The 21,313-nt window shown below is 48.5% G+C and overlaps 3 protein-coding genes and 1 long non-coding RNA gene across 5 annotated transcripts in view; 1 reads left to right on the top strand and 3 right to left on the bottom strand.

Annotated features, from left to right (window-relative positions):
* WWC2 (WW and C2 domain containing 2) overlaps nucleotides 1–3,683 on the top strand; it is a 127,374-nt gene extending 123,691 nt beyond the window's left edge. For both annotated transcript variants that reach the window (XM_072950492.1, XM_072950493.1), the window contains 2 exons: nucleotides 173–300; nucleotides 3,381–3,683. In XM_072950492.1, the coding sequence (XP_072806593.1) occupies nucleotides 173–300; nucleotides 3,381–3,447 (195 nt within the window). In that variant the 3' untranslated portion in view covers nucleotides 3,448–3,683. The remainder of the gene's footprint in view (nucleotides 1–172; nucleotides 301–3,380) is intronic.
* A 3,512-nt stretch (nucleotides 3,684–7,195) lies between these two features.
* On the bottom strand, nucleotides 7,196–7,858 carry LOC102538345 (claudin-22-like). Its single transcript, XM_015234419.3, is given in 1 exon segment — nucleotides 7,196–7,858. A coding segment is annotated over 1 exon segment (663 nt).
* A 1,536-nt stretch (nucleotides 7,859–9,394) lies between these two features.
* Nucleotides 9,395–10,057, bottom strand: CLDN24 (claudin 24). Its single transcript, XM_072950617.1, has one exon. The coding sequence runs from the start codon at nucleotides 10,055–10,057 to the stop codon at nucleotides 9,395–9,397; it is 663 nt and encodes a 220-aa protein (XP_072806718.1).
* Nucleotides 10,058–20,086: 10,029 nt separating this feature from the next.
* LOC116285663 (uncharacterized) overlaps nucleotides 20,087–21,313 on the bottom strand; it is a 42,634-nt gene continuing 41,407 nt past the window's right edge. The window contains exon 8 of the long non-coding RNA XR_012064526.1: nucleotides 20,087–20,144. This is a non-coding gene — a long non-coding RNA (uncharacterized lncRNA). The remainder of the gene's footprint in view (nucleotides 20,145–21,313) is intronic.

Here is a 21,313-nt window from a genome sequence, read left to right as displayed (position 1 = left end):
ACCATCCATTTGCAAAAGAGCATTTGGGCACGTGGGTGTCACCCGATGCTGAGAAAAGACCCCTCCTCCTCAGCTGCCAGGCCGGCTCCTGGCGTTAGCCCGGTGTCTTTCAGGCTTAGAGCCTGTATTTGGAATTTCTAATTAATGTTTTGTGATGTAATTTCCTCGCCAGGCCGAACAGTCGAAAGAAGAGCAGAAGCAAGACTTGAATGCGGAGAAGCTGATGAGACAGGTCTCCAAGGACGTGTGTCGGCTGCGGGAGCAGAGCCGCAAGGTGCCCCGGCAGGTGCAGTCCTTCAGGTGGGCACCCCAGGAACTCAGACCCCTCCCCCTGGTCCCAGGTGTGCATCCCCCCCCCCCAGTTCCTTCCCACTGGCTGCAGTCCTGACTCAGCTGAAGCCTGGCTCCCCAGGGGCCTGGGGCATCCCCAGCTCTTCGAAGCAGTTAGCACACCTCATGGAGAAATCGTAACACAGAGGGCACAGGAAAGTCACATGTCGTCAGGGTCTTGCTGTCGCCTCACGGGACATAGTCCTTGGGCTCCTGGGAGCCATGCCCAGGGCGGGGCCCGGCCGTCCCGAGAAGGGCAAGGGCTCCTGGCCCCCCGGAGATGCCAGCCTGTGAGGGGCGGCGGGCACAGAGGCCTGGGCAGGGCCACATAGGAAGAGCCACCTGAGGGGTGAGTGGGGTCCCAGGGGGGCACATGGAGGACTCTCACCCCTGGGAGAGGCAGGATGAGGTCAAAGAGGCAGCGTTTGAACCCGGGGTAGAAGAACAGGTCCAGGAGTGTCCAGCACCAGGGCTGGCAGGTTTGAGAAGGGACCGAGGCAGGCGGGACCAGCTCGGACAGAGGCACCAAGCCTCAGGTAGACGTCAGTGCCCGCAGGGGAGCCCGTCAGAGCTGGACTCAGACCACACAGCCCCGTGAGCCGTGCTGCGCCTTCACCTGTGACTTCAGACAGCAGGGATCGCGCACAAGAGTACGTGGTGGGGAGACTGCACGTGGGAGACATCAGAGGCACGTGGAGAGGGCCCGGGAGCCTGGCGGGGGTAAGTGGGAACTGCAGGCACGGCCTCCAGGCTCCAGTCCTGCCTAGAGATTGAGGACACGGGAGCTGGAGCGGTCATGTGCTGGGGGCGGTCAGTTCTGCTTTTGGACGTACCAGACCAGCAGTCCCAATGTGACAACTCAGGAAGCTGTGGCCAGCAGTCAAGTAAAAATAAAAATCTGAAGCCAGGATTGAAGGTCAGATGGGAGATGAAGATGGGAGCCTTCATCCCACATATGGTGGCTCCACAATGGATGTGGGTCAGACACCTCAGAAAGTGGGAGAAGGCGACCAGGAGAGGAGACCATGAGGTGTAAGAAGGAACGGCCGAGGAGATAGGAGGAGAACCGGGCTATGGTTTAGGAGTTGGAGTGAAGAGGTTAGTGCTGTTGGATACAACAGCAAAGAAGAGGATTGAAAAGCAGCCCCGGACTGGAGGCCCCTGGTGACCATCCAGGGATAGTTCAGTCAAGGGAGAGGAGGGCCGCAGAAGACGTTTGGTTTCAGTGGTTTGTGGCGGGTCTGTGGTGGTGCTCACGTGCGTGTGCGTGTGTGCGTGTGTGGCGTAGAGGAGTCTGGAGGAAGCTCTTAGGCTGAGGGGGCAGAAGCGCAAGGAGCATGTTTGGACGTGCGGGACAGACCGGATGTGTGGTGGAGCACGATCGTTGGGAAGGGATGGGCTTTGGGGCTAGAGGAAGAGTGGGGGGTCATGCTGTCCCTAGGGAGTCCCGAGAGGAGAGAAGATGGAGGCATCGTGCGCTTAAGACTCTTCAATGTGATGGTTCAGAGTAAAAAGTCAAATTTTTCCTGCCTCCATTGTGCTCCAGAACTGCTCTTGTAACTCTCAGAGGATGCTGCTCCTTGGGTCTTAGAACTGCAGGGCAGTGAAAGGAATCTTCTCATGCCTTTGGTGCTGTGGTCACTTTGAGAGTAAGAAACATTGTCCAGTCATCCAACCCCCCCCCACAGGGGTTGTGTTTAAAACCCAAAGTAAAGATTTATAATCACTCCCCTAGTCCCTTAACATACAAGCCATTTATACCACCAGGCAGGTGATGACCCCAGTGAGATGGACCAGGGAAGACAGTTGGCCTGGAAACAGGCAGGTGTCTGGTCCCTGCGCTCACCCGGGGCGGGGGAAGAGTTGGGAGCGGTGGGGCCTGGGGCACTCTGCCCAAGCTGCTGGTCTCACCTGGGATCAAAGGCCCAGTGCTCCCTGGTCTTCTGATTTGTCGCGGAAAAAAAAAAAAACTTGTCGTAGAAATCGGGAATTTTTATGTGAAATATCTCAAATGTAGACGCTGACACCTAATTCAGGTGTTTAAAAAACGCCATGTGAGCCAAAGAAATTCATTTGCAGGAAGCACTGAAGAAAAGGTCCCAGTTTTGAGTTCTGCCTTCAGTGACGTCATGACCATGCCCACTCGCCTCGTTTAACTCTTAATTTTCTTACGGAACTGAGCAGTGGAAAGGATGCTCTACCACAAAAACGCTCCCTCCAGTTCCCCAGTTTTCACCCTTCCTCCTCGTCTCTCTCCTTTCCTTAGTCTTTATAGCTTCCCCACCTCAGTTCTGGCGTCTTCACACCCTCCCCCCTCGCCCAGACCATCTAACGGCTGGTGTCTCAGAGGAGGGCCGGTGCTTTCTCCTTCTTTACGGCTTCACCGCCCCCGCGTGCGTAACTCGGCCTTGGCAGACGTGTGCGGAAGGGACACTACCCGCTGTGAAGACTTTGTAGAAAATGGTAGCTATGTAATCCTAAAACCTTTTTTTTTTTAACAGTCTTCTAACCTCTGAAGACCGTTCCTCTCCCTTCTTTCTCGGCGTCTCCCTTTCAGGCTGCTGCTACTCGTCCCTGTGTCAGGATGCAGGGCGATCAGCCGTCAGCCGCCTCCTCTTCCCTCGGTCTGAGTCGTGATCTTGCAAATTAAGTTGCCCTTTCCTGAGCATGGTATTGATTTCAAAGAATTTCCCCAGAATCATGGACTTTTCTGTGAGGATTCTGGCCCTCTGGAATCCTCTCCTACCTGGTCTAGAAACACTTAGACCGAGCCCCTGATGGTTCAAGACCTCTCTCACACTGGAAATCCTGGGCGGGAACTCACTGCCTTGGTCAACAGACGGTTTCCTGTGGGTCACAGCTGTCCTCCCTTGTGTCCTCCCGAGAAAAGGCAAAGACGGTCTCGATTTTCAGCGGAGCCCTAGCTAAGGAAAAGAGCTCCCACCCAGCTTGGAGAGACCACGCTGGCATCCTTGAGAAGAACTTTAAACGGGCACGCATTATTTTCAACCTCGCTTTGAAGTCGGTGTATTTCTCACCCCCGCCTCTAGGGAGAAGATTGCCTACTTCACCAGAGCGAAGATAAGCATCCCGGCCCTGCCGGCTGATGACGTGTGATGACGTGTGATGACGTGATTCCGGCACCGGCGACTGCATTTTCTCACCTCTGCATTTCTTAGGGAGGGCAAAGACTGAACATTTGGAGGTTTTGTTTTTTTGTAATATAACCATCAACTCTTAAAGAGCTTTTATTTCACGTCAGATTTTCAAAATGTTAATTTGTAAAGTACCATGAATGTAATTCTTATATGTTTAAAAAAAGAAAAAAAAATCAGATAACCAAAACGGGCTAACCTGGTACACGAGTGCACAGTGTGTCGTATGGCCAGTGGGCTTTGTTTTGTAAAAATGGAGGAGCGGCCGTGCCCATGTCTGTCCTCTTGAGCCGACGGCTGAGAGGGGACGTGGTTTCGCAGAACGCCTCTCGCTTTCCCTTTGCGCCCCGGTGCGCAGGCTCCCGGCGGCGGGGGCGTGAGCCCGGCGCGGAGCTGCGGGTCCACCCGAACGGCTGCGGCGCTCACTTCGCCACCTCTGTCTGAACACTTCGCTTCCTTCAAACAGCTTCCTTTTTGTCCTTTTGTATTTGTCTAAAGAAAGCAAAAGCAAAATGCTGAGTGCGAGAACGTAGGAACGCAGAGGAGCAGCTCTCGTGGCTGCGCCGCGGGTCCTGCGGCCGTGACTCTGCGGGCAGGGAGCCGAAAGCAGGAAGCCAGCCAGCCAGCCTCGGATACACCGACAGCCGCCCATCAGCGAGCAGCTGCTGCTTCTCACTCAGCCGGAGTTTGCCTAAGTGTTCGCGTGTGAGCGCCTGGATTGCACCAGTCTTGTTTTGTCCCGGGGTGCGATGGTACCAAGGAGGAGGAGGTGGCCCGGTGTTCTGAGGCCCGACAGCGCCGATGATGGGGAGGGAAACACGGCAGCACGCACTTGGTGACACCAGGAATGAGAGGGAGGGCATCTTGATTGAATCAAGGTTGCCACGAATTTTAGAAATACTCCAGGAAACACATTTCTAACATTTTCCAGGAATTATTTTACAGCTCTCGTTTTTAGGGAATCCTACCTATAATCTGGGGTAAGGAGTCGGGAGGCCAAGAGAAGAGAGTGCCTGGGGAGATTATTAATTTGAAGTATAAGCTGAGTCATTTGGGAAAAAACATGAACGTGTTCTAGATGAACAAGTTTAAGGGTAGAAACTGACTACCGAGTCCTCCACTGGGGAATTTCAGCTTCCCCAGCCCAGACACTTCTTAAAAGAAACAAACCCCCAGTGTAGCTCTGCCAGCATAAAAGGCTTTTAAAATAAACAGTTTTATATAAGTTAAATCATACTTATCCTTCAGTCTGTAACACCGGGAGAGGCCGTTTTTGATGAGCCATCTTACATAGCAAGTAAAATCAATTTTTTTTAAGAGATGCAAAAATCATCTTAAAGGAATGTGCCCCTCAAAAAAAAAAAAAAGAAAGAAACACAAGTTCTATTCCTAAACTAGAGTCCTCATTGGTAAGAAATTTTATTTTCTTGAAAGTAATTATACATATTTTAGAAAGTTCGTTTTATCAGAATCAAAATTCAAATTAACAAGTTTTGAGCTTAGAACTTCAATTACTTTTTCCTAAGCGTCCCAGCATTTATATAAAATGTCTTATATAAAATCTTTGAAGCAATAACGTGGCACCACTCTGAACAAAAGCCAGCCTCATTAGTTGACTGAGCACAGTCCTCCTGCGCCACCCAGCTCATCCTGCTAGATGGCTGAGGAGAACCAGGAGAGGTCAAGGTCAAATGTGAAAAAGACGTTTATTTAATGTAGAGTTAAGTGAAGGTCAGCTGTTTTCAGCTTCTTAGTTTGACCATGAAAATGTTTATAGAATTATGTGTAGTTGTACCGTACGATTTTATTTTCTTCATTTATTTATTTACGGTCTTATTTATGTTCTGTTTAATATATAGTTCGGTTCTGGCCATCTTAAATGTTTGACATAGAAGAGGCTATATTGGAATATTTACAGCTTTATAAATTCCATCAGATTAGCTGTAAACTTTTTATAATACAAAGAGTTTCAGACAAGTGTTAAAGAATAAAATCTGTCTCAGGCTGGTAGTTAACCGTTGTGACCAAGATGCTTTTGGTTTCATTTTACAACATTTGCTCATTTCTAACATGAGAGACGAATTTATTTTAATATAATCCTTTTTCATACTTTAAAAATCAGCAATAGTATTATGTATTTATAGGCAGCTTTTAACAATCCCATCATATTTGTACTAACCCAATGATTCACAGTGACAAAACATTTTAATAACTTGATCACAAAACCATATGGACAACATGACTTTTAATACTATAAATACTATTTTTTAAAGGTAGAATTTATTCTTCCCAGGGTAAAAAGAATGTAATATTTAGTTCTCAAGTTTGAATTATCAGTATATTATTATCATTTTGTATATCAGAATGTTACAGGTACAAAAAAAAAGTTGCTAGCCAAATGAACAAAGTTTAGCTGAATCTCTGTAGCATGCAAATCAAATAAATTTAAAATCTTTTTTTTTTTTTGGTATTACTTTATCTATATTGTATTAAACATCAAAAGCTCAGGACTGAACTAAATATTTAATCAGGTTAAATTCTGGATATGTTTCTGTTTTAATTTGTCTTGTTTGTAAAAGTATGCAAATACATCACATAGATTAACTCTGGTTTCTGCACTTTTCATGTGTTTGTGGGTGGGGAAAAAAATTCTGTTTTTTTTTTTAACAAAGATATCTATTGCCTAATACTTTATTTCAGTGTCGTTTATTGTTCAGTTGTTTCCCTGATTGGCAAAAACACAGAAGTTTACTTGAACCAGGTACCAAACAAATGTAAAATCTTTAATGAAGAATCCCCCAAGCCAGCAGCTTGTTGTGAATAATTCTTGGTTGGACCATATGTATTGCTGATTTAAAAAAAAAAAGGCTCTGCCCACACCCCCAAATCCTGCCCTGCAGCGCCCCCTGTGGCTGAGCTACCTACTGCAGGCCACAGGACCCAGAAGCAAAAGCACATGTGTGCGGTAGATTCTACATGAATCTTTAGAGCAGGAGACTGCCCACCTCTGCTCGTGACATAATAAAGAAGGCATGAATGAAGGTGTCTGACTTTTGGAAAAGGCTTCATAGAGGCCCTGAGGTCTCCAATTAAAAAGGAGATGATGTGGTGGGGTGGGTGTATAGCTCAGTCGTAGAGGGCATGCTTAGCATGCACGAGGTCCTGGGTTCAATCCCCAGTACCTCCATTAAAAAACAAAGAAAGTTATTCCTTTAAACAAAAAGTGATGATGTGTCCCCTGTACTGCACCTTGCAAGCTTTCAGAGAGCCAGCAATGTTTTTGGTGTAATTAGATGTCGTACCTTTTAAATAAATAAGCAGCCTGACTTTAGTTTCAGTATAATAGGTGATCTTAAACACTTGAAAGAAGTAAATGATTAGCAGTAACATTTCCAGTTGCCAAAATGATTCACCTCTATGAATAACACCTTGGAAAGACTTGTGAGTACTAATACGTTTTATTTACCAGTTCTGTGCAATCACTGAATCTGTTTTAAAATTAAGAAAATGAGTATGATTATTAAGTCTCAATTGGTTTTGGTCTGAGTAGAATATAAAAGTGGTTTCCCATCTTAGAAAGAAATTGTAATTTCAGAAGCGATAGGGGAAAATGCATTTTAGAAAATCAAAAGCATAGTGAAATGTGTGACTGTGGAACAAGGAATCCTACCAAATCATCTGAGGAGTAAACATCACTGATCCCGTCCAGTTTAGAGTTTCAGGGGAGTGGTTTTCATCTCCAGGTGTAGATGGTGGTGCTGCATCTCTAACACTGCATAGTGGCTAGAAGCTAGGGGGGCCCGGGTCCCACAGGCTGCCCAGTTTAGCAGACACCCTCCTAGCAGGAGAGAAAAGCCAGCAAACCAGCCGATAAAGAGGGCTTCCCCAAACTCCCACCTGGGCACACTCTCTGGGACAGTCTCATCCCAGAACTCCCGGACTGTCACGTGGGCGACCCAGGAGACGGGAGCGAGGCCTGCGATGCCCGCTGTCCAGGACAGAATTCCTCCCAGGGTTAACAGCCGCTTCTTGAGATCTTGCTGTCTCTCTCCAATCCTCAAGCAGTCCAGGCCAAACCCCGAGACCAGCAGGCCCAGGAATCCCAGCCCGTTCGACATGAACATTAAAATCCTGGAGATCCTGAGCTCGGCAGGCAAAGCCAGGAAAGAATCAAAGTCCTTGCACTGCATCCCCACTTCCTCTTGGATGACGCAGGTTTGCCAGAGTCCCGTGGTTCAGTTTTCCATTTCATTTAAGTCCAGGTTGAGGTTTTTCCATTGTGGCAGGTAGTTTGTAAGACAGGATAAAACCCATCCCAGCAAAGATAATGCAATTCCAGCTAACTGTGCCACTGCTCTAAATACTAAAACCATTATAAAGTCCTGCAACCTTAGTCAGACTAATCCCTGCCTTTCGGTGGCTGCGAAAAGAAGTGTGACACTTGTGTCTTCCCTTTCAGAGCTCAGAAGTATTTTTTCATTGTGTATTTAGGAGGATTCTTCCCAGAGTTGCTATTGTTCGATTCTGTGTTGAATAGGTTTCGGAAAAGGATAGGGAAATAATTCTGCAAACCAGTAATGCCAAGGTGTGGCCTAGATCATGTTCACGTCCTATGGGCTGCATTTGATAGTAAGCAGTTTGTCCCCGAAATAACATTAAGTGGTGATAACCCTCCTCGCATTGCTAACATATAAATGGCTTTCATGTTGTTGCCAACCTTTCTAGCAAGTCAAGGAAATAAGAAGTCTTACATGCAAGATGCTTCATCGACAGCTTTCATTCAGTTTCTGCCGCTTTGTATCTTACTAATTGCACCTGTCATATTTTCATGGGTTAAAAGGTCTCACATTTCAACATACACGTTGTGGTTATACTGAGTGTTATCATTTTTTTGAATACGTTCAAGAAAAGTGTTTCTTAACCAAATAAGTCAGTCTTCTCAGAAATCTCTCCTGGAGAACTTACATCAGGCTTTAAAAAAAATGAAATCCATTAGGATACATATATCCCATAACACATGAAACAATTCTGAACTAAATATCAAGTCTGTTAACCTACATGCCTTCCAGTCAGCTCCAGGCACGTGGGCATAAATACTTGCTATTTTTGTTTCTTTGCTTATATATGCTTTCCATGCCTGCAAAGTAGAAGCAGTAGGGCCTTGCAGGGCTGTCACCCTCTCTGTTGGTTCATCCCTATGCTTGCTGTTTTTAACTGAACAAAGGAAAGGTTTTATTAGGGCAGACGAGCTGGATATTAAGCAAAAGATTTTTGCAAGTGTTTATCTTTTTAAAATATGAAGTTTCTGAGAGAAGAGATTGGCCAGTATTTTAAATCTGAGGGTATCACGATGCACTGCAAGCTTCAGCCTCATAAAGTCCTGCCACGCAGAGTTCCCAGTAATTTCCTAAACACAAACCACCTCTGTTCAAAAAGAGACCAAGTTATTGTTGTGGAAATAACACTTTGGATAGGATTAACGTGTTGTTTTGCTAGTGTAGAATGCTTATTGGATTTCAGGTTGTTAGTTTTTTTCTTTAGGAAACAGGAACTACGTATTATCAATTTCAGCTCCCAACAAAACCCAAAAAAGGTTTCTATTATCAAATTTACATGTTAAAGCTTAATACTGATCATCTTGGACAACCGCTACCACATTTTGACTTAAATAGCCAGATCAGTGAGAGTTTTTTGTTGTTGTTGTTCATAATTTTCTTTAAGACATAGATTTGCATCTTTCTTACTTCCCCAGACTTTGGGGGGATGGGGTATCTAGGCTAGAAAACTAGTTATCTAATGAGAAAATGTGAGTAGTACAGATTTAGTTACATAACAAAGACCCCTTTATCATGCAGACCCCTCCGTGACAGCTGAGGTAGGAGGCACATCTCTCTGGTCTCGTCAAAGTCTTACACTTTAGGATCAGCACGTCCATTTTCCAGGCAGGAACACTGAGTTTGCATCTCTGCCACTGCATAGTGGCCGGAAGCTAGGGGGGCCCGGGTCCCACAGGCTGCCCAGTTTAGCAGACACCCTCCTAGCAGGAGAGAAAAGCCAGCAAACCAGCCGATAAAGAGGGCTTCCCCAAACTCCCACCTGGGCACAATCTCTGGGACAGTCTCATCCCAGAACTCCCGGACTGTCACGTGGGCGACCCAGGAGACGGGAGCGAGGCCTGCGATGCCCGCTGTCCAGGACAGAATTCCTCCCAGGGTTAACAGCCGCTTCTTGAGATCTTGCTGTCTCTCTCCAATCCTCAAGCAGTCCAGGCCAAACCCCGAGACCAGCAGGCCCAGGAATCCCAGCCCGTTCGACATGAACATTAAAATCCTGGAGATCCTGAGCTCGGCAGGCAAAGCCAGGAAAGAATCAAAGTCCTTGCACTGCATCCCCACTTCCTCTTGGATGACGCAGGTTTGCCAGAGTCCCATGGTCCAGTTTTCCATTTCATTTAAGTCCAGGTTGAGGTTTTTCCAATGTGGCAAGTAAGTTGTAATAACGGATAAAACCCATCCCAGCAAAGACAGTAAAATTCCAACGAACTGCATCGCTGCTCTAAAGACTAAAGCCATTGCCACCAATCTGAGAACTCTTGCCACCCCTATAGGAGCTGCCGTCTTTGCGGTGGACAGCAGCTGATGCTCTTAGTTCCACGCTGCCTGGGGAATATAAGCTTCGGTCGTTAACCCTTTGCGCACTCTGAAATGCGTTTTTGTTCTTCTCGAATAGAATGTTTCATGTAAAGGACGAAGGACTCTGTTAAAGCTATGACTTAGGCTTTCTGATAAGGATTTGATTTGTTACCTTCCAAATCGCTTGGTAAAATTATATCCTCAATGCTTGATGATTATAAAGCTAAGGATGAACAAAGAGGGCTCTATGACCCCTCACCCTAAAATACAACAGAAATCTTTGTGCTTCAATATGGATTAATTAGATTTTAAGTGGTGATAAAAAGCCAGCCCTTTCGACAACAGGACCTCATTGTCGTAACTGAATCTGAGATTTCAGGGATGCAAAATAAGACCTTGTAAAGAAAGGCAGACTGTTTGCCTATAATCTTTATTCTTCTCGGACTTCTTCAACCTACACAAGAGCCTGGCCCGCGTTCTTGAGTGTCACGGGGACTCGGCTGGGACTTGGCAGAAAAGTTGCCCACAGATTCCTTTGAAAGGTAGAGGCTGGTTCACTGGGTTAATTAAAATGAAAAAGACCAAGGCTGTGTCCAGAGGTACAAAGAAAGGGAGCAGCCCAGGAGGCTCAGGACTTGACGCTGAGATTCTCTCCATCCTCAGTAAGGACTTGGGGTGAAGTATGATCTCGTAATATCTGAGAGGTGTCCTTTGTCCACAGCTGAGCTGTCTTCACTGTCATTTAAGCCACATCAACCAAGCAACATCAAACATGGCGACTCCTGCCAATTCCAAGACAGAACAGCCACCAGGGTGCCGACCTTTGAGGCGTCGTCCTGTTTGTGTGTCTGATTTAAGCCACACCTGAGAGCAAACTTCAGCAGAACATGACCCCTCAGAACGCAGGGCCTCACAGGACAGGGGGAGAGGCCACGTGCCCGACCTTCCCACGGCTGCCTCAGGCTCCGCTTGGTCCAGCTCCTCCCCACAGGGCCCCTGGGCTCCTGCACCCACAGCCAGAGGCAGGACCTGACAGCCCTGCCTGGATCAGGAAAGACACACAGGTTCCTAAAGTGGAGCCACTACCCTGGAAGATTCCAACCCATGAAACTGAACCACTGCCCGTCACATTTCTAGTCCAGGATCGGAGGAGAAGCTTCACGATGTGGCTCAGTGGAGGTGGGAGAGCCGGGCCTGATCCCGATAAAGCAAAGTGAGCCCGAGAGTCGGGTCAGAAGACGCGTCTTCACCATTTTCCATCATCAGGTATTAAACAAGAAGACGAATTCTTTCTTTTACAGTGTTTCAGAATCCCTCAGGATACATAGCTGGCCTCAGTGTACTGAAACAAGAAGTTGTTCAAGTTTGCACAGGACACAGGGGTCCAGAAAGGGCTAGAGATGTGCCCAGGGCCTCGCACCAGGAGGCGGGATAATGACGGCCTAGAACGTTCCTCCCAGGAGGCAGTCAAGTTGACAAAAGCTCTCGAGAGCAATCATTAACAACCATGGGGAGATGGCTGCAACTCAACAAAAAATGGAAAGGAGCAGGCTGCTCTGTGAGGGGCGGAGCTCCCCCCACCTCACCCCACCCCCCGGGTCGTCAGTCATGCACGTGGACTTTGCTCAGACACCAGAGGTGTCTTTACAAGGTGATTCTCACCTGTCAGGGCTCCGGGGAGGAATTTCTACTGTGGTGGGGGTTGGAACTGAATAACCTCCAACTCATTTATTCTTTCAGTATGTTTAAAAAAAAAATTGAGCACCTCCTACTGGCCAGGCAGTAAATGCTGAAGACACAAGACCCGTAAGGATGCAGACCCTCCCCCTGCCCCTGCCCCTGGGGGCAAACCCTCCAGCAGCCAGAGACCTCCAGGAAACAAGTAAAAACACACATTCAAAGAAATAGAAAGAGTGGGGGTGTGAGTGCTGCAGGCGGAGGAAACCCCAGCGCAGCAGCCCTGAGACTGAGGAGCACGAAGCCGCCCACCCTGGCTGGGGGTGGGGGTCTCCCATCTCCCCATCTCAGGTCCGGGGTCAGCTGCTCTGACCCTGGTGCTCCCAGAGTGCAGGTGAGACTGTACTTCAGCCAGAACACAACTATGACGAGGGTTCAGCATACGGAGGACTGCGTTCTCCCCACCTCAGGAACACAGATTTAAAAAACAAAACAAAAACAGCAACAAAGAAACTCATAAGCAGAGCCTGAGAGGCCCACAGATTATGTACATTTCCGACAGGCCAAAGGTTAGGGTGACCAGCCATCCACGTCTGCCCAAAGCCACACATCCTGGGAAACCTCCCAGTCCAGGGCAAGGGTCAACAAACATTCCCAAGTAAACTATCCCAAAATGTAGTCATTTAAACCCACAGTCAGCCACGCACGGGTACTTTGCTCAGGCACCCACAGTAAGTAGGGACAGTTTCTCTCTGTCCTTAGTGGTGTCAGCTGAGGCTGAATGACCTTTTATGACCTGGTCTTGGAAGCCACCGAGCTGCACAGACGAGGCAGTTCAAGGAGAGTAGCAGCAGGCTCCCGGGAGGGCTTGTGGGACGGGAAGCACTTTTGTGGCCATTACTGGAAGATAAATCTATCGTGAAAAGTAAATCAGATGGTGCTGTTAATGACACCATTGACCAAATCTAGGTTCTACCTGATGCCTGGCAAGCATTGCATGGAAAAGTTGGCCTTTCTTTCTCTCCTCAGCTTTATGCTTTCATGCCCAAGATGGCGCTTGTGGTCCCAACCAAACCGCGTGGGCTCCGGAGACCTTGACCCTTTTTGCACACCCCTGCCAGCCTGGGCCAGCTCGCCTGGGCCGCCCCTTCCGCCAGTCCAGGGCTGCAGCAGGAGGCCCCAGGAAGCTCATTGATTCAGCCTCACGTGGCTGCCGCAGGGACCGTGCAAGAGCCAGGGGTGCAGAGATCTGTCCCCCTGCAAGACCAGCCCAAAGAAGGAGACGGTGTGTAGATTGTTCTCCCAGACACGGTGCTCAGGCAGGGTGGCTACTTTAGGGGCAGGAGGCAGGCAAAGGCGTCCTGAAAGGAAGGGTTGCTCCTAGAAGCCAGTTGGTGGGGAAGGGTTGGGGACTGAACAGTCGTGCAGTGGGGAGAGGGAGGGAGCCCCCAGGAAACGAGGAGGACGGTGGGGCAACCAGCTAATTGATTTGGATTTTAGAATTTAGACAGTTAAGAGCCTTTGAAGGATGATACGCAAGGATTTGACACGATCACTTTTGCATCTTAGAAACCTGACTGGTGGCTCCAGGGATGAGCCTCTCCGTATCATCTAAGACACAGAAGCCACATGGATGAGGCCACCAGAAGCCAAAGCATAGCCTGGCTGCTGCTGTAAGGGCAGGTGGCCCCTGGGCAGGGCCTGCTCCAGCCCCACATCTTCAGCCGGTGCCAGCGGCCCTGCTGCGGGGAAGGCGCACAGGAAGAGGGGCCGAAGCGAGGCCCCCAGATGTGCTCTGAGAGTGTGAGTCTGAAGTCAGTGACAGACACAAATCCCATGCTGTCAAAATTACCCTTAAAATATCCCTGGGGCTCTGGAGACACACGCGCACCTCCCAGCGTCCTGCACGCCAGCCTCTCCCGCACTGGGCTGGATTCCCCACTGGTCCCCGAGCTGAGCACAAGATCAAGCAGTTGCCTTGGTTTGGGATCTTGTAGGAATAACACCCACTGAATCTGAAGACGCTACGATCAGCCCTGCTGTGAGAGAGGAGAGTCCAGAGGATCACTAACAGCAGGAACAGCAACCGTCACTACCTCCCCTGAGGAGTCCGCTGGCATCTGCTGACAGGATCTCCTGACAAGTGCTTCTGGCAAGGGGCTTCTTCTCGCCAAACACAGGGTTCTGCTTTTGATTTTTTTCAGTTAAAAGAAAACCTATAGTTTATTTTGTTTTTCTAATATTCCTTGTCCTGCTAAATAGTAATTCTCACAATTAACACCATGAGCCCACTAATCAGGAAAAAACACCCTGTTGCCTTCACAACCTCACAGCACAACACACTGTGTCTACTCCGTGCTCGACAAACATGCGTCTAATAAACGGATGATGTGGGTGAGGGTTTAGGCAGAATGACGCTGGAAATGCTGACCCCACGGCCAGTCACCTGTCCTCATGATGACAAGTGACCATCCCGTGGCCCGAACAGGACCGATGGACTCTCAAAGGTGTGAGCTCGGTCACTGCCTATAGAGGGATAGGAAACGTTGCCAAAACATCATGAGTTGGCCAACAAGGCTGTCCTGTTCCCACAGGGTGTCAAGATGGACATAGTCTAGGTTCGGCGAGAAGAGGGAAGGCTGGAGATGGACCAAAACGTTCACAGGGCACTAGAGATGGATGCTTTTCCTTTTCCTCATTGTCATTATATTTTCTAAATTTTCTACAAACCCTGTAGGATTCTCACAAGGAGGAAAAAAAATAAATGTTATAAAAGAAACTATAACCTGATGGACTAAACTTTTTATCTCTCGTCATATCATAATAAATAGGTAGCAATTATCAAATGCCTCCTACTTACCAGGCACTGTCCTAGGACTCTCACATACATTAGCTCAGTTCATCCTCACCATCACCCGGCAAGAAGGCCCTAGAGGGTGACAGAACTAAAGCAGAGACGCAAGTACCCTGCCCAGGATCACAAAGTCATTTTTAGAGCTTTGGTTGCAGATGCCTCAGTTCTCTTCTGAGAGCACGGAGGAGGTAGGCGGCTGGTCCCTGAGTCTACACTTAGCAGTGCTGCTCCCAGAAGAGCTTCTGTCTAAATCAGAACCACCTCTGGGCATCATTCCAGCTTGAGTTTGGGTCCCGCCCCCAGTAACATGCTCGTAAATGTTTAACACCTGCTTTCAGGTGGTGGCGACCTGGTTTATAGCCTTTGCCAATTTCCATGGTGTAAATAGCGTCGACCCAAACAATCCCAGGCTACCAACATGAAGTTAGGAAGAGATCTGCCATAGCCCAGCATGATACAGTATTTTTGCCCTGTAGATACAACTGATGGAAGTAACCTCAAGAGCATAGATATAATAAACTGAAATAAAATAATCAGGAAGTGGTAAGTTTTAAGTACTAATAAATATGTCTGTTTTAATGTAACTTAATTATAAGTTTATATAACTTGATTTTAATGATAGCTATGTTTAACAACCAACTCCTGAAAAAGGAACCCTCGGCTCTCTCGAGTCAGCGTGGGCCAGCTCGGCCCATCGCCGGGACCAGCCCAGACATTACAAATCAGGGTCTCCCGCGGGAGCTGGGGGCCGGACTCGGCGGGCTAACGAGCTCCTGCAGGAAGTCTCAAAGACACCGCAGATCACTGTTTGAGAACCAGGCCCTTGGCTTCGCTGCCCGCCCAGGTCTGAGACCCGCCGGCATCCTGGGCTGGCCCCAGACCCGCCGCGGAAGCTCAGCCCCGGGCGGCGGGGCGAGGGAGAAGGCAGGAGGGCAGGGGGCTGCTCTGCGTTTTGCCAGCCCCTCCTACTCGACTTACCTCTTGATTTTTGCTGTTTTGCTCAAGGTGACTTCTCTGGCGGGACATCTGGCGCCCAGTGACTCAGCAATACGATCCCGCATGCGCAGGACCCATATCTTGTTTCGCAATGGTGACTTGCGCTGCGCAGGCGCACTAGTCAGCCCCGAGGCCGCAGCTGGATAGATGTTTGTCTTGGGAAACGAGGCGGGCGTGATTTTCTGCCGTTGCCGCCACTGAAGCCTGAGTACTCCTCCCGCAATAAAAGCATGTCAGAGGTACCCGCGGCTGCGTGAACCTGCCAGGCCTTGAGCGCCTGCAGTGCATGGTCCCTTAGTCCTCCAAACACCACCAAGCTCTATGACTCTCAGGCTTCTAGGCATTTAGGACATTGGTAGTTAAAATTAAAAATTAATGTTTTAAAATTCAGAGCACTTATCAATTAGGTTGGTTGGTTTAATTTATAACTGCCAGGCAATCTATTGAATGGCCCTTGAAGCTTTCATCAAAACGGGGAGAAAAAGATCCCATCCCTGCCCACTGGAACAAAAAAATAAAACAAAAACCAGGTGGGGAGCCATCACAAGACTGTAAGGAAATATCTGTTAACAAGTATAAACTCCTACCGCTCTGCATATTTTAACACACGTGCCTGGGTCTTTACACTTGGAACCAACTGCTTCCTATGTGAGAGCTTTGGGGGTCAGAAAGTTTTTCCCGCTGGCCTGACATGTTTTTCTCAGGACATTCTAGGGGTGAAGGAACTGAAAGCAGGTGGTGGGGAGGTGTCAGTCCAGCAGAGCATCGAAGGGACAGATTGGGGAGCAGTGTATGTGGGCCCTTCCCCGGGGGCTGCCCTCCGACTCCCAGAGCAGAGGAGGATGTCCTGACATACTCAGCAGGATGCATCGCCCGCACGTAATCACTGGTAAATGAGCAGCTGCCAGTGCCCTCAGTCAGTTTCAGGTGGTGACATTTAAGGGAGGAAGGAGGGAACCCTGGAGGAACCAGTGGATTTCCAGCACCAGATCTGAAAGCCCTTTTCATTGCTGGGTGTGTGTGGGTGGAGAGTTTCTGAAAGCTTAGTTATCTGATGTTCCCATCTTCTGAGGCTCCAGCTGAGATTTTATTCCAAGCCTCAAAAGGACTAATATTTAAACAATAATGTGAGATCTGAGTTCCTGGAGAGTGAGGGAAGTGTCTTGTCACACAGTGACCGAGGGGAGCAAGGGACAGAATAAAGTAGAATATTAATAGCTAGTGTTTTTTGAGCACTTACTGTTTGATAGGCATTAGGAGATGGCCTTTTTCTGTGTTATCCTATCCTCATAAGACTGTGATCAGACAGGTAGACCTCCATTTAATAGATAAGGAATCTGAGGCTTAAATAAGCCAACTAGCTTGACATACATAGAGGAAGATTTAAGCCCAAATCAAACATCGAAGTCCAAGTCTTAATCTTTTATGCTATAAAAAGCAGTCTTTGGCCGTTGTTAAAATGGCCTATTTTGTCCAGAAGTTTTACCTGCGAACCCTCGGCATTCAGTTAGCTCAGTGTCTCCTCCTTGGACCAGAGTCAGGCGCTAAGTGCATCCGACAGCAGCGGGGGCTGAGGCCACGGAAGCTGGCACTGGCTTCATGGCTGTAAGGCCAGTCAAACTGTAACAGTAAAGGGGCTTTACACGGAGGACCGTGGGGACTGTCCTTGCCAAGGACTCGGCCTCCACCCACTTCGCAAATGGAAGTGAAAAGCCCTGTATCTCAGGATTAACTGGGTTCTTTTCTCTGTAAATCCTTTCTAAATATTAATCTAGGCGCACAACCCTCGTGGTGAAGTGAATTTCCAGTTAGCAGATGGGAAAATTATTGCAAATCACTGACAGCCTTGGCCCCTCCTCTTGAGGAAGTGGGTATCCAGAGACTCATGGGATCCAGGATCAGCCCACACCTCAGACACCACCGTGGCTTCATTTTATAGGCAGCCGAGGCCTGAAGACTCCGTGCGCCTGCTTAGGACCAGGGTCAAGACAAAGAGCCGGCCTCCAGACTCGGGTTCCCGAGCTCCTTCCAAAACTCTCCCGCACCGCCGGCTGCTGGCAGGAATCCACAGCTCCCTTTGGACCCTGGCCATCGGGGTATCTGTCGCTTCTCTGGGAGAGAGACCAAATCCCATGCAAACAACAACTGCACAGCTGCCACGCACCAGAAAGAGCTGGGAGCTGGGGAGAGAGGCAGAAGCCAGGTGGGAGGGCATGGCTCCAGGGGGAGGTGACAGGAGCCGGGGCAGGACCAGGGCTGGGGCCCAGTCTGGGACTGCTGTAGCCCCTCCTCCCAGACCCTTTCAAGCAGCCAGCGAGAGGATGAGGTGGACGGTGGGGTGACAGGAGGGGACACTGGACAAACAGGTTGGTGTCACAGTCCTTCAGTTAGGCCACGAATATTTATTTAGCAGCTACTATGTGTGAGGCCCCATGCTTGGCCCTGACGTTCGGCAGGGGACGAAATGCACAGCCCTCCCCATCAGGGAGGGAGACAGACAATGAACAGGTGAAAGGGGAAAACACCAGCGATCGTAGAAGCTGGTAAGAGTCACCACGGGTGGGCTCCGCCTCTGAGAAAGTAACGTGTGAGCCAAGAACTAAGCAAAGAGAAAGTGCTAACCGAACAAAGATCTGGGGGAAACCATCCCAGGCTGAGGGAACTTGAGAGTGAAGCCGAACAAGAACATTCTTGATGTGGTTGAGGGAAAAAGCAAAGGGCGCGGTGGCAGGAGACCTGTGAGCAAGGTGACCGGGGGGACCAGGTGAGACCAGGGCTGCAGGCGGAGATCAGACAGGGCGGGGGTTCCTGCAGTGGAGGTGACGCGGCTCAGCCTGGGGAGGGACCAGCGGTGATGCCGGAGACGGAGGAATCCAGGTGTGTCCTCTGCCCGGGGCGTGGGCGGGACCTGCTGAGGACTGGCTGTGGGGGGGTGTGGAGTCGACGGTGACATCAGGGATTGTGGCTTGAGCCTCTGGGTGGCCAGTGACAGCAGGTACTGAAACAGGACAGACCCGAGAAGGTACGGGAGAGAACAAGAGCACCCTGGGCTTGTTTCACATCTGAAATCCTATTAGTCACCCACACAGGGATGGCCGAGACGGTGGTTGGATAAATGGGTCTTGTGCTCAGTGATCCGAGAGGGAGACCTAAATTGGGAGTCACCAGACTTCAGATGGAATTTAAAGGTCTGGACCCATCTGAGCAGCAGACTGTGCCCCGGGGACTTCAGAGCCGGCCTGGAAGTGCTGGAGGTGGTCGTTTCAACCCAGAACCAGGCCGGCGCTGCCCAGCCCTGAGGTGGCTGAAGCCAGGGGATGGGGGGGTGGGATCCCCAGGAGGGAGGGGGAGGGCGCATTCCAGGCCTCCCCATTACGCCCACCTGCTGCTGCCGGGTACCCAGCTCCCCAAGCACGAGGCCCTTTGCTCTCTCAACAAGTTGTTCCATCTGGTTTCCCCAGAACAGCGAGCTAAGGGGTCTGAAAGGAGATTTCCCTCATCAGTCCCCTTGCAAAGGAAATCCTTGTGTCCCCATGATATTTTTTGCAGGGCCTTCTCTTTCATGAACTGTTTGTTATCTGTTAACACATCTGTTCCTGCTTCCAGGCTGCTCCCCAAAGCAGCCCACTTCTCTGGCTACAGAGAAAAGGCATGTGACAGCCACTCCCCCTTGTCGTGGGCAGTTCCCAAAGAGGACACTGTTTCACCCAGTCAATATAACGGGCCTTTGAAAACCCCCACCTAGTACTCACAACAGTGGTCTGATTTCAGAATCATTATATGAGACCTCCCCCAGCCTCCCAAAGAGAATGATGCTTCTCCACAAATAAAGAATTTATTTAAAGAAAATGGAATGCCTCGGGCTCTGGAACCAGAAAGACCTGGATTCAAACCCTTCACTTTGCTACTTACATGTGTGTGAATTGAGACAACTTATTTCATTTCTCTGAGCCTCAGTCTCCTGATCTGTAAAATGGTGACAATAGTAATTCACCAACATTCACAAGGTGACTGCCAGGGTTGGGGACAACTATGCAAGTTGCAGATCACTAGGAGGCTCTCAATAAATGAGAGTTAACTATTTTTATTTTGTATTTTGTCTCTCAAACCCACGTTCCCAGAATGATGAGAAACTGCATTTTTTCCTGCGGCTGGGTTGTTATTGTACACAGGCCAAAACAGGTGCCCTTTTCCAAAGTCCTTCTCCACCTGGAGTCTTCTAAAACTGGGGTTTGTGCCATCGGAAAAGGCTTGGCAGGCAGGTTTGGCTCGGCTGCACCAGCCACAGCAGTTTTGTGTGACTGTATGTCCCCTGCCTTCAGATTAGGAGGATCAGGTGCCCGGGTCATCCACTGTGGTTCCTGTGGCCAAGGCTGGGAGCTGGAGCCAGAGTCAGTGTTTCTTGCCAAGTTTCCCCGGGTTCCTGCTTTGGGAGAAGGGCTGTCGATATTATCAGCATGAAGATTTCCATCAGCCTTAGCTGGAAGGAAAATTGTATTTCTAAGAGATGAAGAATAGATTAAAGACATTGTAAATGTGGAGTGCATTGCATCTGCCCTGCATCTTTCCATCTGTCCATCCACTCGCCCACCCATTCATCCTCCATCCATCTACCCACCCACTCATCCATCCATCCGTCTATCCACTGGTTCCTTCCTGCACCAGGTATCTGTGTGGTGCTCCCAAAATACGCACAAGCTAGTAAAAATGTAATTTTTTCCCATTTAGAAGAACCTCTTTCTTGGAGTTCATTGACTCCAAGTGTACAAACGCTCGGTCCAGGGAGGGCCATAGGCTAGGGACAGATTGAGGGAGATGCAGTGAGGGGAGAGGGCCAGCTGAGGAAAAGGAAGAAATAAGCTGATGTGGGAAGATGTCCTGGAGTAAGTGGCATTTGAGTTTCACCCAGGAAATTGGGCAGGATTTGAATAAAATTCATTTTAGATGGTTTATTCCTTGCCTTTAGAGAAAGATCCCAGATTGGAATTCTTTTATCAGACTCCTTGATGTTTCCTTATTAAAGGTCCAGCTCATAGTATCAGACATCGTGAATAAATCTTCCTTATCTGAATGGAACATCCTTTTATCCCAGTGTCCCAAGGATTTGATTGGACTGTTAAAGCAATTGTGACCCAGGCATAATTCAAAATGTATTCTTGTAACGTGGCAAAGTGAAGCTTCCTAACAGTTCCATGATCCTCACAATAAGGAATTAATGGCATTCATGCGGCTCCTACTTGAATCTTTAATAACAATGGAGGAAATCATGGTCTTGGAAGAAAAAAACAAATATGCCTCTTGACAAATTTAAAAACTTGTTATGGAAAAATAGAAGTGCTTTAGGAAATAAAAGTAGAAGTAAATCTTTAACAACCAAGGCCTTCATTTAATATTCAAGAGATACTGCAAAATATGAGATGTAGTGTTAATATGCCATTAATTTGAAGTTCAAAAGAACCAGAGAAGAATGGGCTTTGAATTCTAAGGATATGTATTACAGCAATGTTTCTTAAATTTAAGGAATTTAAAGGGAAATAATTTTTTAGTCCTCTCAGAATTTGCTTGTGAATCCCAGTTTGAGAAAACAATGACAAGAAACAGTCTTTTTATGAAAACACCAAGTGTAAATTGCCATTGTAAGTTTTCTCTTTATAATTGCTCATTTAAAA

Source organism: Vicugna pacos, chromosome 26 (genome assembly GCF_048564905.1).
Source record: "Vicugna pacos chromosome 26, VicPac4, whole genome shotgun sequence".
Taxonomy (NCBI): domain Eukaryota; kingdom Metazoa; phylum Chordata; class Mammalia; order Artiodactyla; family Camelidae; genus Vicugna; species Vicugna pacos.
This window is presented reverse-complemented; position numbering and strand designations above follow the sequence as displayed.